This window comes from Hyla sarda, chromosome 2 (assembly GCF_029499605.1).
Source record: "Hyla sarda isolate aHylSar1 chromosome 2, aHylSar1.hap1, whole genome shotgun sequence".
NCBI classification, from domain to species: domain Eukaryota; kingdom Metazoa; phylum Chordata; class Amphibia; order Anura; family Hylidae; genus Hyla; species Hyla sarda.
In genome coordinates this window covers 81,996,097-82,010,033 of record NC_079190.1, presented here as the reverse complement: position 1 = coordinate 82,010,033, position 13,937 = coordinate 81,996,097, and the positions used below count along the sequence as shown (strand labels likewise).

The following is a 13,937-nucleotide window of genomic DNA, read 5'->3' as shown; positions in this document are numbered from 1 at the left end:
CTGAAAAATCCTCAGTGGATTTCCAGCATAAAGAAAGTGTTGCATGTATATTCCATTTCTGCTCCTACAGTCCGAACACTTAAAGGCACGTTAGTCCGACAAGTGTGTCATAGGAGTAATACAAAAATTTACTTATGGAAATTTTTATTTCCTGGAGTCCATAGGCAGCACAATAACAAGCTTGTGCTGAGTATGGACAGTAAATAAACGGAGTTAAAGGAGTGTACAACAAGTTGAGAAACATATCCACCTTTTCCATCCCACTAGAGCAACTGAAAGCTGAACTCATTTATGCAGGATAAAGTCAGCAACTGCTGAACCGAGAAGTTTGTGACGTATCGAATTGCTGTAACTTCACTGATCTCTAGCAGCAAACACTGCTGAGAAGCAAGTAGATCAAAATACAAATGGTGGATGTGTGGCTGTGTTTCTCTATTTGTGTTGTACATTTGTAGTGTCTCCTTTCCTCCATAGCCAGCACTCTGCTCCACCCATTCGGCTCAGGCGTTATTAACCCCTTCATTACCCAGCTAGTTTTGGCCTTTATGACAGTCTGTTTTTTTCAAATCTGACATGTCTAAGTGGTAATAACTTTGAATTGCTCTTACCTGGTAAAGTGATTCAGAGATTATTTTTTTGAGACATATTGTACTTTATATTAGTGGTAAATTTTAGTTGATACATAAAACGATTTTTGTGAAAAGCCCTAAAATATTGTGAAAAAATTGGAAAAATCTTCATTTTTCTATGTTTGAAACTCTCTACTTGTAAGAGAAATAGTCATGCCAAATACATTTAGTTATAAATTTACATCCACAACATGTCTACTTTATGCTGGCATCATGTGTTTATACATGTTTTTACTTTTTTACGACATTCGTAGAAAATTTTAAAAAATGCTCCTATTATAAGCCTTCTAAAGTTCAAAATCACATTTTTTAGGGACCACTTGAATTCTGAATATATGTGTGTATATATATAATAGGGATGTAAGAAAAAATCGATTCACTTGATTATCGCGATTTTTCACTTGGCGATACTGAATCAATTCTAAATATTTTTGAATCGATCCTTTTAGGGTTGTGGAATTAGTATCTCCCGACGCCAGGTGAATTTTTCCGGCTCGTGCAAGCAGGGCCGGACCTGACGCGGCGTCATTGGGTTTATAGAGCGGGCTCCCGACTCGTGCCCGCTCCATATTCTGCAGCCCCCGGCTGTTTTCAGTGGCTGGGGGCCGCTGCTAATAGCCAGCATGCGGCGATCTGTGAATGCTCCCTGGTGGGCTAGTGGGGCGGATCGCCCCCACCAAACCCCCCTCCCCCCCGCAGCGCGAACGCGGGGGGGGGCGATCCACTGTGGAGGTAGCCGGAGGGCTTACCTCTGCTTCCTGCTGTCCGGTGGCTCTGTCATTGATAGAGCCTGGCTTGACTAGGCTTTATCAATGAATCGCAGATCAATGGCGTTCAATAGAACTATTATTCATCTGTCTGAGGAATCTAATGATTTCTCCTAAAAGTCTAATAAAGTGTATAAACAAAAAAAAAACATTTTTTTTTTATAAAACTGTAAGACATTGTTTTTAAGACAGAATCAGGATATATCGTATCGCCATACATGTATTGCGATACGTATCGTATCACCAAATTCTTGCCGATTCACACCCCTAATATATAATATATACAGTGACCTCCCCGACCTACGATGGCCCCGACATATGATGAAATCGACATACGATGGCCTCTCAGAGGCCATCGCATGTCGATGTCAGCTTAAGCTTAAGTGCTTAAGCTGCTGCCGGATAGCAGCTTAATGTTCCCCGTGTGGTGCGGTAAGTATTACTTACCCCTCCACGATGCTCAGGGGTGCCCTCCGACTCCAGCGCTGGCCTTCCGGTGTCTTCTCGGCCCTCTCCGATGACGTCAATACGCTGCTGCGCACGCCATCCAATAGGAATGGCGTACGCAGCGGCGTAATGACGTCGCTACGCAGGCCCAGTAAGGGCTTGCGGAAGACAGAAGAGGACCGGAGAAGACATCGGAGAGCCCAGCGGAGGCCCGGGATCACCATCGGGAGCGGCGGGGACACAATCTCGAGCAGCGGGGACGGGAGTACAGCTTCCTATACTTTACATTGCACGAATCCTTAAACATACAATGGATTCGACAAACGATGGCTCGTTTGGAACGAATTACCATCGTATGTTGAGGGACCACTGTACACACACACATATATATGTATATGTGTGTATATATATATATATATATATATATATATATATATATATATATATATATATATATGTATGTGTATATATATAATATTAGGGATCGACAGATTATCGGTTTGGCCGATAATCACGATTTTGGGCATTATTGGTATCGGCAATTACCTTGCCAATAATCCGATAATGCACCGCACCGCCCCGGCCCCGGCCCCGGCCCCATTGCCTCCCCCATCCCCGGTTTTATAATTACCTGTTCCCGGGGTCCACGCTACTTCTGGCTCCTACTTCTGGAAATGACGAGTGACGTGACGCGACGTTACCGTCAGTGCGCACAGTGACAGCTCAGGAGGACGCCACCGGAGCCAGATGTAGAGTGGGACCCCGGGAACAGGTAACTATAAAACCGGGGATGGGGGAGGCAATGGGGCCGGGGCGGTGCGGTGGGGGGGTGCGACGCGGCCCGGTGTGGCGGTGATAGGACTCGGGACCCCTGGACAAGCAGGGGGAAAGAAGCGGGCGGCGGTCTATGGCACCGCAAAAGCCGCTGCAGTTCATTGATTTAAAGCGCCCGCTTTAAATCAATTATCTGCAGCGGTGTCGCGGGGGGATAAATAGCCGATAACTTATACTGATATTCCATCAGCTATCGGCCCTAACCTGCACCGATTATCGGTATCGGCCCTAAAAAAACGATATCGGTCGAATGAATGAATATATATATATATATATATATATATAGATAGATAGATTTTTTTTTATTTTTTTTTTTAACTTCTGTACAACAGCTCCCCCTAGTGTCTGCCCTGCCAAGCATAAGATGCAGTAGCAGGTTTAGGACACTAGGGGGAGCTGTTGTACAACTTAACAGCTCATTTACAAAAAAAAACTGCGCTCGCTTCACCTGGAAGTGAAGCATGCAGGAGAGCACGGGACCGGTAAGGGACATCGGGGAAGGGGGACAGGACACTGGGGACACTTAGCAGAGCCGTGTGTGTGTCCCGATCCACATGATCGGGACACACCCACCTCTGCCCAGGATTTACATTGCGAAATGCTGCCATCGGCTAGTCAGATTTAACTAGCTGATAGTAGCGATCGCCTTTAGGGGGTGGAGGGGGTACGAAACCCCTCTAGGTCCCGAGGCAAGATGGCTGGCTATTAGATTAGTCATAGCCACCATCTTACTGGGCTCGGTGGGATGCAGCGAGTAGCGGCCAGTATCTGCATGACGTACATGTACGTGATAGGTTGGTAAAACCCGGTCATGATGCAGGGGGTGTGGAAATTTAATAAAAAACTACTTGTCCACGGGACTAAAACGGAGCAAAATCTGCTTGTCCGGACCAATTTTCGCTTTTACACACTCGTTTTTTTCCTCCTTGCCCTATTATAGCCATAACTACCTACTATAATGATACCTTTTAATTTTTCAATAACATATTCTCCGAACCAAAAAATATATATATAATTGGTGAAGTGGAATTGAAATAGTAAAAGATAATTTTGCAAATTTGGTGATTTCCTTTTCTATACCATTTACCTTGTGGTTGAGCGAACATGTTGTTTTGATACTTTAGGTCACCTGATTACAGTAATATCATATTTGTATAGTTTTTGTCATGTTTTTTACTAATTTTAAAAAAATTCGGAACTTTTTTCGAATTTTTTTAATTGCCATTTTTTGACCTCTGTAGCTTTTTTTTTTTTATTTTTTTTTTGCGCATACCAGGCTGTATGAGGGCTAATTTTTTTGCACCATAATCAGTTTTTTTTTATCGGTACCATTTTGGTATTAATCTGACTTTTTTTTTTTTTTTTATCGCTTTTTCTTTCTGGGATATTATAAAGAATTGCAATTCTGTGTTTTTTTTTTTTGTTTTTACTTTTACGTCATTTACCGTTCGGATGCATACTGTTATATTTTAATAGTTCGTACAATTACGCACGCAGTGATACTAAATGTTTATTTTTATGTTTACATGTTTTTATATAGGAAAAAGGGGGTGATTTGAACTTTTAACATGGATGGGGTTAATGTGTGTCTTTTTAAACTTTTATAAAAAAAATATATTTTTTTTTTTACACTTTATTAGACTTTTAGGAGGAATCATTAGATTCCTCATGCAGATCATTAGAGTTCTATTGAACTCCATTGATCTGTGTGCTCTGTGCTCCATTCATAGAACCTAGTCCAGCCAGGCTCTATCAATGACAGAACCACGGGACAGCAGGGAACAGAGGTTAGCCCTCCGGCTTCCTCTATAGTGGTCGCCGTCCTGCGCTATGCCAGTGTTAGGTTAGGGACCCACTCTAACTAGGTGGCCTTGACGTGGTGAGTGGGCTTGTACTTTTTGATCAAAATGTTTATTAACAACCTTTTTAGTTTTAAAAATGATGCTGAAAAGAAAGTAGATCAAAATACAAATGGTGGATGTGCGGCTATGTTTCTCTAGTTGTGTTGTACATTTGGAGTTAAAGGAGTATTCCAGTATTGAAAAACTTATCCCCTATCCTAAGGATAGGGGACATGTTTCAGATCGCGGTGGGCCCAGCAGTCCGCGGGAAGAGCAGCGGCTGACATACAATGAAGCAGCAGCTGACATACAATTCTGTGGCAGAGCCGGAGTGCTGCCTTCAGCAATCTCTGGCTCTGCCATAGCGATGTATTGAGGGGCCGTGGTTGACACGCTATCTGGGAAGGAGAGCCGGGGTCCCAGCGGTTGGACTACCCGTCATCCAAAACTTATCCCCTATCCTTAGGATGGGGGATATGTTTTTCAATACTGGAGTACTCCTTTATTCTTGCCATCTGTTTGAGGAACATCCTCAAAATCTTGACTGACTGACAAAGATTATTATAGGAATTCTATAAAGAATATGAAGGTTAATCTCCTAACTTTCTCCATATATGAATATTAGAAAGATTGGACTTGGCAAAAGAGGTAGGGCTTAGCACAGGGGTTTTACAATCTTTTGTCAGGATGCTTTTTTGAACACCAGTTGTCTTGCGGTCAGACATAGCATAGTGAGGAGGGGGTTGGGAAGACATGGCTGATCTGGGGACACCTCGTGAACATTTATAGCTCAGTTTTGGATGAAACGAGAGTTGAAAACGAAGCAAGTACTTCCTAGGATTTGTTCTTGTATATTTATTAGTGTTCCTTTAAATATGTGAGGCTCTAACCTGTTCACCACACAGGAATAATATTGCTTGTTGAACATTTACAGGGTGCGACTGAAAAAGCTGAGAAAGAAGGAAGCGAAGCAGCGCTGGGACGATAGACACTGGTCTCAGAAGAAGCTTGATGAAATGACAGACAGAGACTGGCGTATCTTCAGAGAGGACTACAGCATTACCACCAAAGGTGGCAAAATCCCCAACCCCATCCGTTCCTGGATTGATTCCTCCTTACCACCACATATTCTGGAAGTTATTGACAAATGCGGATACAAGGTTTGTTGTTTTGATTTTGATATTGATTCGGATGGAGTTCCTTTTTGATGCATATGAAGAAGAATGGCAGACGTTAAAAATCCATCATGCTTATTCCTCTTTTTCCCAGACATTTGCAGCAGATGAAGAGTTGGGCTACATCAGATTGTTGGGGTATCCTACTGGGATTTATCTTATATGTAGGGCCAGCTATAGTTTGTACTATTGATATAAGGTTTTGTACATATAGTACAGTCATATATCTGCAATAAAAGCATTTTACTATAAGCTTATCTTCATCTGAAACCTCTAGACACTGACTTTCTTTGTTTTGTCTTCTAATTTTACAGGAGCCTACACCGATTCAGAGACAAGCCATTCCTATTGGTCTACAGAATCGTGACATCATTGGTGTGGCTGAGACTGGCAGTGGTAAAACTGCTGCTTTTCTCATTCCCCTGTTGGTCTGGATCACAACTCTGCCTAAAATTGATAGGTCAGTGATATCATTGGTTTTCTCCAAATAGCCTTGTGTTTTTTAATGATAAATAACAACAAAATTGTAAACTGAAATATAAGCACATGAAACAAATTAAAGGTTATATCCCATATTGTGCAAAATCGGCTTTTATGGTGACTAAAATTCCCTGGTACATGTTTTGTAGGATTGAAGAGTCTGATCAGGGACCATATGCAATTATTCTGGCTCCAACCAGAGAACTGGCTCAGCAGATTGAAGAGGAAACAATCAAGTTTGGGAAACCTCTGGGTATTCGTACTGTAGCTGTCATTGGTGGTATTTCTCGTGAGGACCAGGGATTCCGTTTACGAATGGGCTGTGAGGTAGGTCTTGCTTGTTTAATGTTACCTCAGGAACATTGTCTGCAAAAAAAAAATCCTATGTCTATACATAATTAGGGATGCACCGAAATTTCGATGATCGCCCGAAAATGTCCCTTTTGGCCTTTTCAGCATAGGGGATCTGCTGCCGACAATTTCGGTGAGCGTGGCCTAAAATAGGGGTGTGTCTGTCAACGTATACGCTCTCCGGTGTGAGGTGCAGAACTGCACACTGACACCGGCTCTACACTGCCTTATTCCATCTGTGCCGTGGGAGGGAACTCAGGCAGTCAGTATTCCCTGCTCCAGGTCCCCAGATTGTTCACTTAATGTAGCAGACAAAAAAAGTGATCCAAAAAGTTCCCTAAAAAACAAAATGGTACTGATAAAAAATAAAGATTACAGTGCAAAAAAAAAAAAAAAAACTCCGTATATGAAAAATAAGTTATAGGGGTCAGAGGAGAACATTTTAAGCATACTGATTTATTTATTTATTTATTTTTATTTTTCTAGAGATATAAGGGGGAGATTTATCAAAACATGCTGAGGAAAATTGGAGTAGTTGCCCATAGCAACCGATAGGAGTGTACCCCTATAATGTGTCCTGGAGTCAATGTAGTGAGGGGCAGTGCTGTGGCTCCAAGCTCGGCTTGTACCTTCTATAGCCACCCTGCATCCCCTTCAAGTACATCATTACCTAAAAAGTCTGATAATACAATTTTATAAAAACTATATTAAAAAAAAGTGGGCGGGGCAATGCATTTTCGTTTTTGGCCAAGCACAGCCCAAATTTTCGGTTTTGGACCAAAATTTCCCTTTTTTTTATTTTTTTTTAATTTATTTTTTTGACGAAGACAAAAACTGATCTGGTTCTAAATGTTACTAGTTCAGAGATGATCATGTGTAAGCTATAATGGATTGTAAATTACATTTATTAGGTGCTAGGTTTTTAATTGCGCGAGGTGTTGGAATCTCGCATTATTAGAAAACTTGGATTACTTTCCCTAATTCTTAGTCTCTTTTTCCACTGCTTAAGTCATTCATTTGTGAGCTGTGCCCAGTCTGTGTTCATTCTGTGGAATCGCAGTTGTTTTCTGCAGTGTCCTTCTAATGTCACATTCTTTGAACTGTTAAGTTTATATAGACTTTACTTCTCTTCCCCAAAGATTGTGATTGCCACTCCTGGACGTCTGATCGATGTACTAGAAAACCGCTACCTGGTCTTGAGCAGATGCACATACGTGGTACTGGATGAAGCTGACCGTATGATTGACATGGGTTTTGAACCAGATGTCCAGAAAATCTTAGAACATATGCCAGTCACCAACCAGAAGCCTGATACAGATGAGGCAGAAGATCCAGAGAAAATGATTGCCAACTTTGAGTCTGGAAAGCACAAATACAGACAGGTCAGTGTGTGGGCCTTGGAATGTCCAGCTTTCTTTCGGCTACTGAATAATTATTTCATTTTCATGATTCAATCTCTTTCTTATAGACTGTCATGTTTACCGCGACCATGCCTCCGGCTGTAGAGAGGCTGGCCAGGAGCTATCTCCGTCGTCCTGCAGTGGTGTACATCGGCTCTGCTGGTAAACCACATGAGAGAGTTGAACAGAAGGTGTTCCTCATGTCTGAAGGAGAGAAGAGGTGCGTTATAGAAGAGATATAGATATATATATATATATATATATAATAATATATGTGTGTGTGCACGCGGTTATTGTAATTGTAGCGCTGACCATGGATAGTTGGCTCTACTGTGTTTTCAATTAATTTATGATGACTTTTGCTTGACTTCCATCTTGCAGGAAGAAACTGCTCAACATCCTGGAGAAAGGCTTTGATCCACCAATTATTATCTTTGTCAACCAGAAGAAAGGTTGTGATGTACTCGCCAAGTCCCTGGAGAAGATGGGGGTATGTGTCCAGCTGTGCATTTTCATTGATTTAGTAACACCGGCTCTACAATGTCTCATAAACCTTATACAGTGGTCCCTCAACATACGATGGTAATCCGTTCCAAATGGACCATCGTTTGTTGAGGGATCCGTGCAATGTAAAGTATAGGACAGTGGTCTACAACCTGCGGACCTCCAGATGTTGCAAAACTACAACACCCAGCATGCCGTTGGCTGTCCGGCCATGCTGGGAGTTGTAGTTTTGCAGCAACATCTGGAGGTCCGCAGCTTGAAGACCACTGGTAGAGGAAGTTGTACTCACCTGTCCCCGCCGCTCCGGACCGTCACCGCTGCCCTGGATGTCGGCCTCCATCGCTGTCGCCTCGTCCCCAGGGTGTCCCCGATGGTCCGGCAGGGCCTCTGCTTCCCCGACATCTTCGCTCTTCGTTGCCGCCATCACGTCGCTACGCACGCCGCTCTTATTGGATGAAGGGACAGCGTGCGCAACAACGTGATGACGACGATGGAGAGCGCCGACGATGCAGGGGATCCCAAAGAGGATGTGCCGGAGCCCCGAGGACAGGTAAGTGATCAGCGGACCACACGGGGCACTGTAAACGGCTATCCGGTGGCAGCTGAAGAAGTCTGCCCTGCCGGATAGCCCTTTATGTGATGGCCCCGACATACAACAGCATCGTATGTTGATGCTGCCTTCAACATGCGATGGCCTCTGAGAGGCCATCGTATGTTGAAATGATTGTAGGTCGGGGGGTCACTGTACAAAATTTAGCAAAAATCGGTAATTTTGGCTGAATTAAGGAACTATCGCTGGTCGTTGGGGTTCTGCCAACTTTTCCTCAACAGCAGATAATGTAGAAAAGAAGGAATAATCGTGCTGGTTTTCAACATGCCCAGTCCTTTGTTTCTATGGCAGATAAATCTCTGGCCAATTGGCCTTAATTCCCATCCCAAGAATTCATGTTTATGGTGGTGCTGGAAGAAATTACTGTCGGTACCACTTTATTTTTCTGTTTGGTCACAGTTAGTGAAATAGTGGAAAGAGGTGGGTGGCTTAAAGGAGTAGTCCAGTGGTGACCCAGTGGTGAACAACTTATCTCCTATCCTAAGGATAGGGGATAAGTTTGAGATCGCGGGGGGTCCGACCGCTGGGGCCCCCTGCGATCTCCTGTACAGAGCCCCGACAGCCCGCGGGAAGGGGGCGTGTCGACCTTAGGATAGGGGATAAGTTTTTCACCACTGGACTACCCCTTTAAGATATATGGGACTTTGCACCAACTGCTTACTGTATGACAGCTTCATTGTTCTTGATGCATGGGAAACCATCTTCAGGTATTTGTGTTTGAAGGACACACAAATGTTTTGTTCATAGGTTAGACTCTATAGAAAACCAGTGGTACTGCCACTTACTTTTCCTACTAAAAAAAACATAGTTTTCTTGGTAATTCTTTATTCAGTCTGCACTATTCAGATACCAGAAACAAGAAGTCATTTCAATCTTATGTTCTTCTCTTTCCACAGTACAATGCTTGTACGCTACATGGTGGTAAAGGACAAGAGCAGAGAGAATTTGCCCTGTCTAATCTTAAGGCTGGAGCTAAGGATATACTGGTAGCTACAGATGTGGCTGGTCGAGGTATCGATATTCATGATGTCTCCATGGTTGTCAACTATGATATGGCTAAAAATATTGAAGGTAAGTTCATTCCTACTTTACTAATGGCCTCCATTACCTTGAAGGTACTCTGTCACTGTTTTCAGCAGTCTGTCCTTTACACTGCAGTGTACTGTATCTTAGGAAAACCTGCAACCAAGAGCAACCAGCGTGTATCCAGAAAAGTCACTGCTGCCTCGTGATTGACACATTTGTCCCTATTACTGTGCAAAGGGCTAAAATTGGCAATCATTGTGGAGGGCAGGAGAGTAGTGACACGTTTTGGTTCTTATAACCTACATAATTACATCTTGGTTCAAGGGACAGACCACTGAAAACAGCATGTCTCTGACTCTGTTATATGCTGTTCTAACTTAAAGGGGTACTTCACCCCTAGACATCATATCCCCTACCCAAAGGATAGGGGATAAGATGTCTGATCGCCGGGGACCCGCTGCTGGGGACCCCTGTGATCTCCCTGCTACACCCATCGTTCGCTTACAGCGTTGGGTGCAGTAATGGAGGTTTGTGACGTTACGACCACGTCCCCTCAATGCAAGTCTATGACTGCCCCCACGCCCCCTCTTATAGACTTGCATTGATGGGGCATGGCTGTGACAACACGAGCGGGGCGTGACTGTGACGTCATGAGCGGAGTGTGACCGTGACATCACGAGCCTCCGCCCCGCATCGCCAGTCATCTGGCTAGTCATTTGGATAGGGGATAAGACCTCTAGGGACGGAGTACCCCTTTAAGCGACGGGTTCCCTTGAATTTATCTCAGGTATGGTATGAACGTAAGTGATTTATAAGACACACAAATTATAAGAGGAACTTCCTGCACATAGAAGACCAACATCTCGCCTTGTAACCTCACTAAAACATTGTTTTTCCTCTCTTCACAGACTATATCCATCGTATTGGTAGAACTGGAAGAGCTGGTAAGAGTGGTGTTGCCATCACATTCCTCACCAGAGAAGACTCATCTGTTTTCTATGACCTTAAGCAAGCTATCCTTGAAAGTCCTGTTTCTACTTGTCCACCGGAGCTGGCCAACCATCCAGACGCCCAGCATAAGCCTGGTACCATCCTCACAAAGAAGAGAAGGGAAGAGACCATCTTTGCTTGAGTCGTGCCTGGGGGCACCAAAAGGCTGGTCTTTGGCACTTGACTTCTCTTTCCAGATTTTATATATAATTTGTGCTGAACATTAGAAACTTAAGGGAAATTGTCACCAGTGACTGCTTTACATGTTAGGAGATCAGAAGGGCTTCTATTGATACAATACGGCGAATGTCACGACCTCTATGTTTTGACCAATATTAGTAACCCTAGGGACATAAATTACGGTTCCTCTCAGGTGAAACATCCATTCTTTTCTTTTAACTTTATAGGAATTTGTCTGCAGGTCATTCTTGGTATGAATAATGTGTAGTATAGTGCGCTTTGTACATCACATAAACCACAGATGTTATTTGCTTCCACTCTTCACCTGAACTGGAGGATTGTTCTTGGGAATACCGTATTTTTCGCCCTATAGGACGCTCCGGCATATAAGACGCACCCAATTTTAAATGAGGAAAATCTAGAATACAATGTAAAGTATAGGACAGTGGTCTTCTACCTGCGGACCTCCAGATGTTGCAAAACTACTACTCCCAGCATGCCCGGACAGCCGTTGGCTGTCCGGGCATGCCAGGAGTTGTAGTTTTGCAACATCTGGAGGTCCGCAGGTTGAAGACCACTGGTATAAGAGGTAATACTCACGTGTCCCCGCCGCTCCGGACCATCACTGCTCGTCACCGCTGCCCTGGATGTCGCCCTCCATCGCTGTGGCCACGTCCCGCGGGTGTCCCTGTCGCTCCAGAACGTCTCTGCTGCCTGGTATCCTCACTCTCCGTCGCCGCCATCACGTCGCTACGCACGCCGCTCCTATTGGATGATGGGGCGGCGTGCGTGACGACATTATGACGACTAAGGAGAGCGCCGGCCATGCAGGGGATCCCGGCACGGAGCAGACACTGAGGAGGCAGGTAATTGTCCCTCCCGGTGCAGCCGGGTTAGTGTCACTTTTGCGTCAGACGCGGCGGTCAGCTTTGATCGCCGCGTCTGAAGGGTTAATACAGGGCATCACCGCGATCGGTGATGTCCTGTATTAGCCACGGGTCCCGGCCGTTGATGGCCGCCGGGACCGACCCGATAGGTGTGTATTCACCGTATAAGACGCACCAACTCCAGTTTGGGGGAAGAAAAAGTGCGTCTTATACGGCAAAAAATACGGTAACACTCTCACCATGGGCCTAGACCGCACTGACTAATCTTTTGGGCCACTATCTACTTGAGCTCTCCCAATTGTATATTTTTGATATTTTGATTGTCTTGTTAGTCAAAATATAATTTTCTTGCTTGATTTTTATTTTTTTTAAACAAGAATATTTTCATCTTTTTAGTCTTGCATTTTCAGACATTTGGGCTTTGTAAGGCTAAATCAGTGGTCTTCAAACTGTTGCCCTCCACATCTTGCACAACTACAACTCCCAGCATCTGAAGGGATACAATTTGAAGACCACTGGGATAAATTAGCACATGGCATTTGTTTTACCTGCTACTGTGTGCAAGTAAAAACCATAGAGCATTACTGTAACCGTAAGGCGAATGAGATTGAAAGTATATCATCCGCACACTGCAGAATCTTCTGTGCCGAAATAGGAGCATATTGGGGATTTTAATTATTTTTTAGGCAATTGTTCAATTTTCCTTTTTTATTTAACATTTTTCTCTCATTTTGTTTGTCCTGTAACTTGCAAAGATCTCCGGCTATGTTCACATCAGCGTTATGGAGCTCCGTTACAGACTCTAATAATGGGGCTTGACGGAGCTTGTCACAGCAGACCTCAATGGATTCAGACAGGTTCAATTGACTTTGAATGGGGTCCTTTCCGTTTTGTCCTTTATTTTGCAGGATTTTAGTGGAGAAAAAAAAAGCCTAATTATCATAACAGAATCGGCAAACTGAGTTCCCTAACGGAGCTGATTTGAATGAGGCCTTATGCATATAATCTGCAACCATACTGGCATTATTGTTATAGCAACACAACAAATCGAAAATCCATTTCAGGTTGTTCTTTCCAGTGTAATGCCGAATTGCATGTTTATTACATTATGCAGGCAGGTGCCATTTTATGTGTTGACGACAATATAGGGCAGGGTTTCTTAACCAGGGCGTCTTCAGCTGTTGCAAAACTACAATTCCCAGCATGCCCGGACAGCCGTTGGCTGTCCAGGCATGCTGGGAGTTGTAGTTTTGCAACAGCTGGAGGCACCCTGGTTGACAAAACACTGATATAAGGTTATGACTAGAGATGAGCGAACTTACAGTAAATTCGATTCGTCACGAATAGAGATGAGCGAACTTACAGTAAATTTGATTAGTCGCGAACTTCTCGGCTCGGTGGTGGCTGACTTTTCCTGCATAAGTTAGTTCAGCTTTCCGGTGGGCTGGAAAAGGTGGATACAGTCCTAGGAAAGAGTCTCCTAGGACTGTATCCACCTTTTCCAGCCCACGGGAGCACCTGAAAGCTGAACTAATTTATGCAGGAAAAGTCATCAACTGCCGAGCCGAGAAGTTCGTGACGAATTTAAGTTACTGTAAGTTCGCTCATCTCTAGTCACGAACTTCTCGGCTCGGCAGTTGATGACTTATCCTGCGTGAATTAGTTCAGCCTTCAGGTGCTCCGGTGGGCTGGAAAAGGTGGATACATTCCTAGGAAAGAAAGTCATCAACTGCCGAGCCGAGAAGTTCGTGACGAATCGAATTTACTGTAAGTTCGCTCATCTCTATTTATGATATAGGTTTGTATCCCATTAGTT

The 13,937-nt window shown here is 43.9% G+C and overlaps 1 protein-coding gene across 2 annotated transcripts in view; it reads left to right on the top strand.

Moving 5' to 3' along the window:
* DDX23 (DEAD-box helicase 23) overlaps positions 1-13,310 on the top strand; it is a 30,941-nt gene extending 17,631 nt beyond the window's left edge. The window contains exons 10-18 of one of the 2 annotated variants that reach the window (XR_008889619.1): positions 5,453-5,678; positions 6,008-6,153; positions 6,323-6,500; positions 7,664-7,906; positions 7,993-8,144; positions 8,306-8,414; positions 9,935-10,109; positions 10,973-11,682; positions 11,793-13,310. Coding sequence is in view for 1 of the 2 variants with exons in the window: in XM_056562251.1 (XP_056418226.1) it covers positions 5,453-5,678; positions 6,008-6,153; positions 6,323-6,500; positions 7,664-7,906; positions 7,993-8,144; positions 8,306-8,414; positions 9,935-10,109; positions 10,973-11,196 (1,453 nt within the window). In the remaining variant the exon portion in view is untranslated. Of the gene's footprint in view, positions 1-5,452; positions 5,679-6,007; positions 6,154-6,322; positions 6,501-7,663; positions 7,907-7,992; positions 8,145-8,305; positions 8,415-9,934; positions 10,110-10,972; positions 11,726-11,792 lie in introns of those variants that run through there. The other variant, XM_056562251.1, reaches the window with a different exon arrangement.
* The last annotated feature ends 627 nt before the right edge of the window (positions 13,311-13,937 follow it).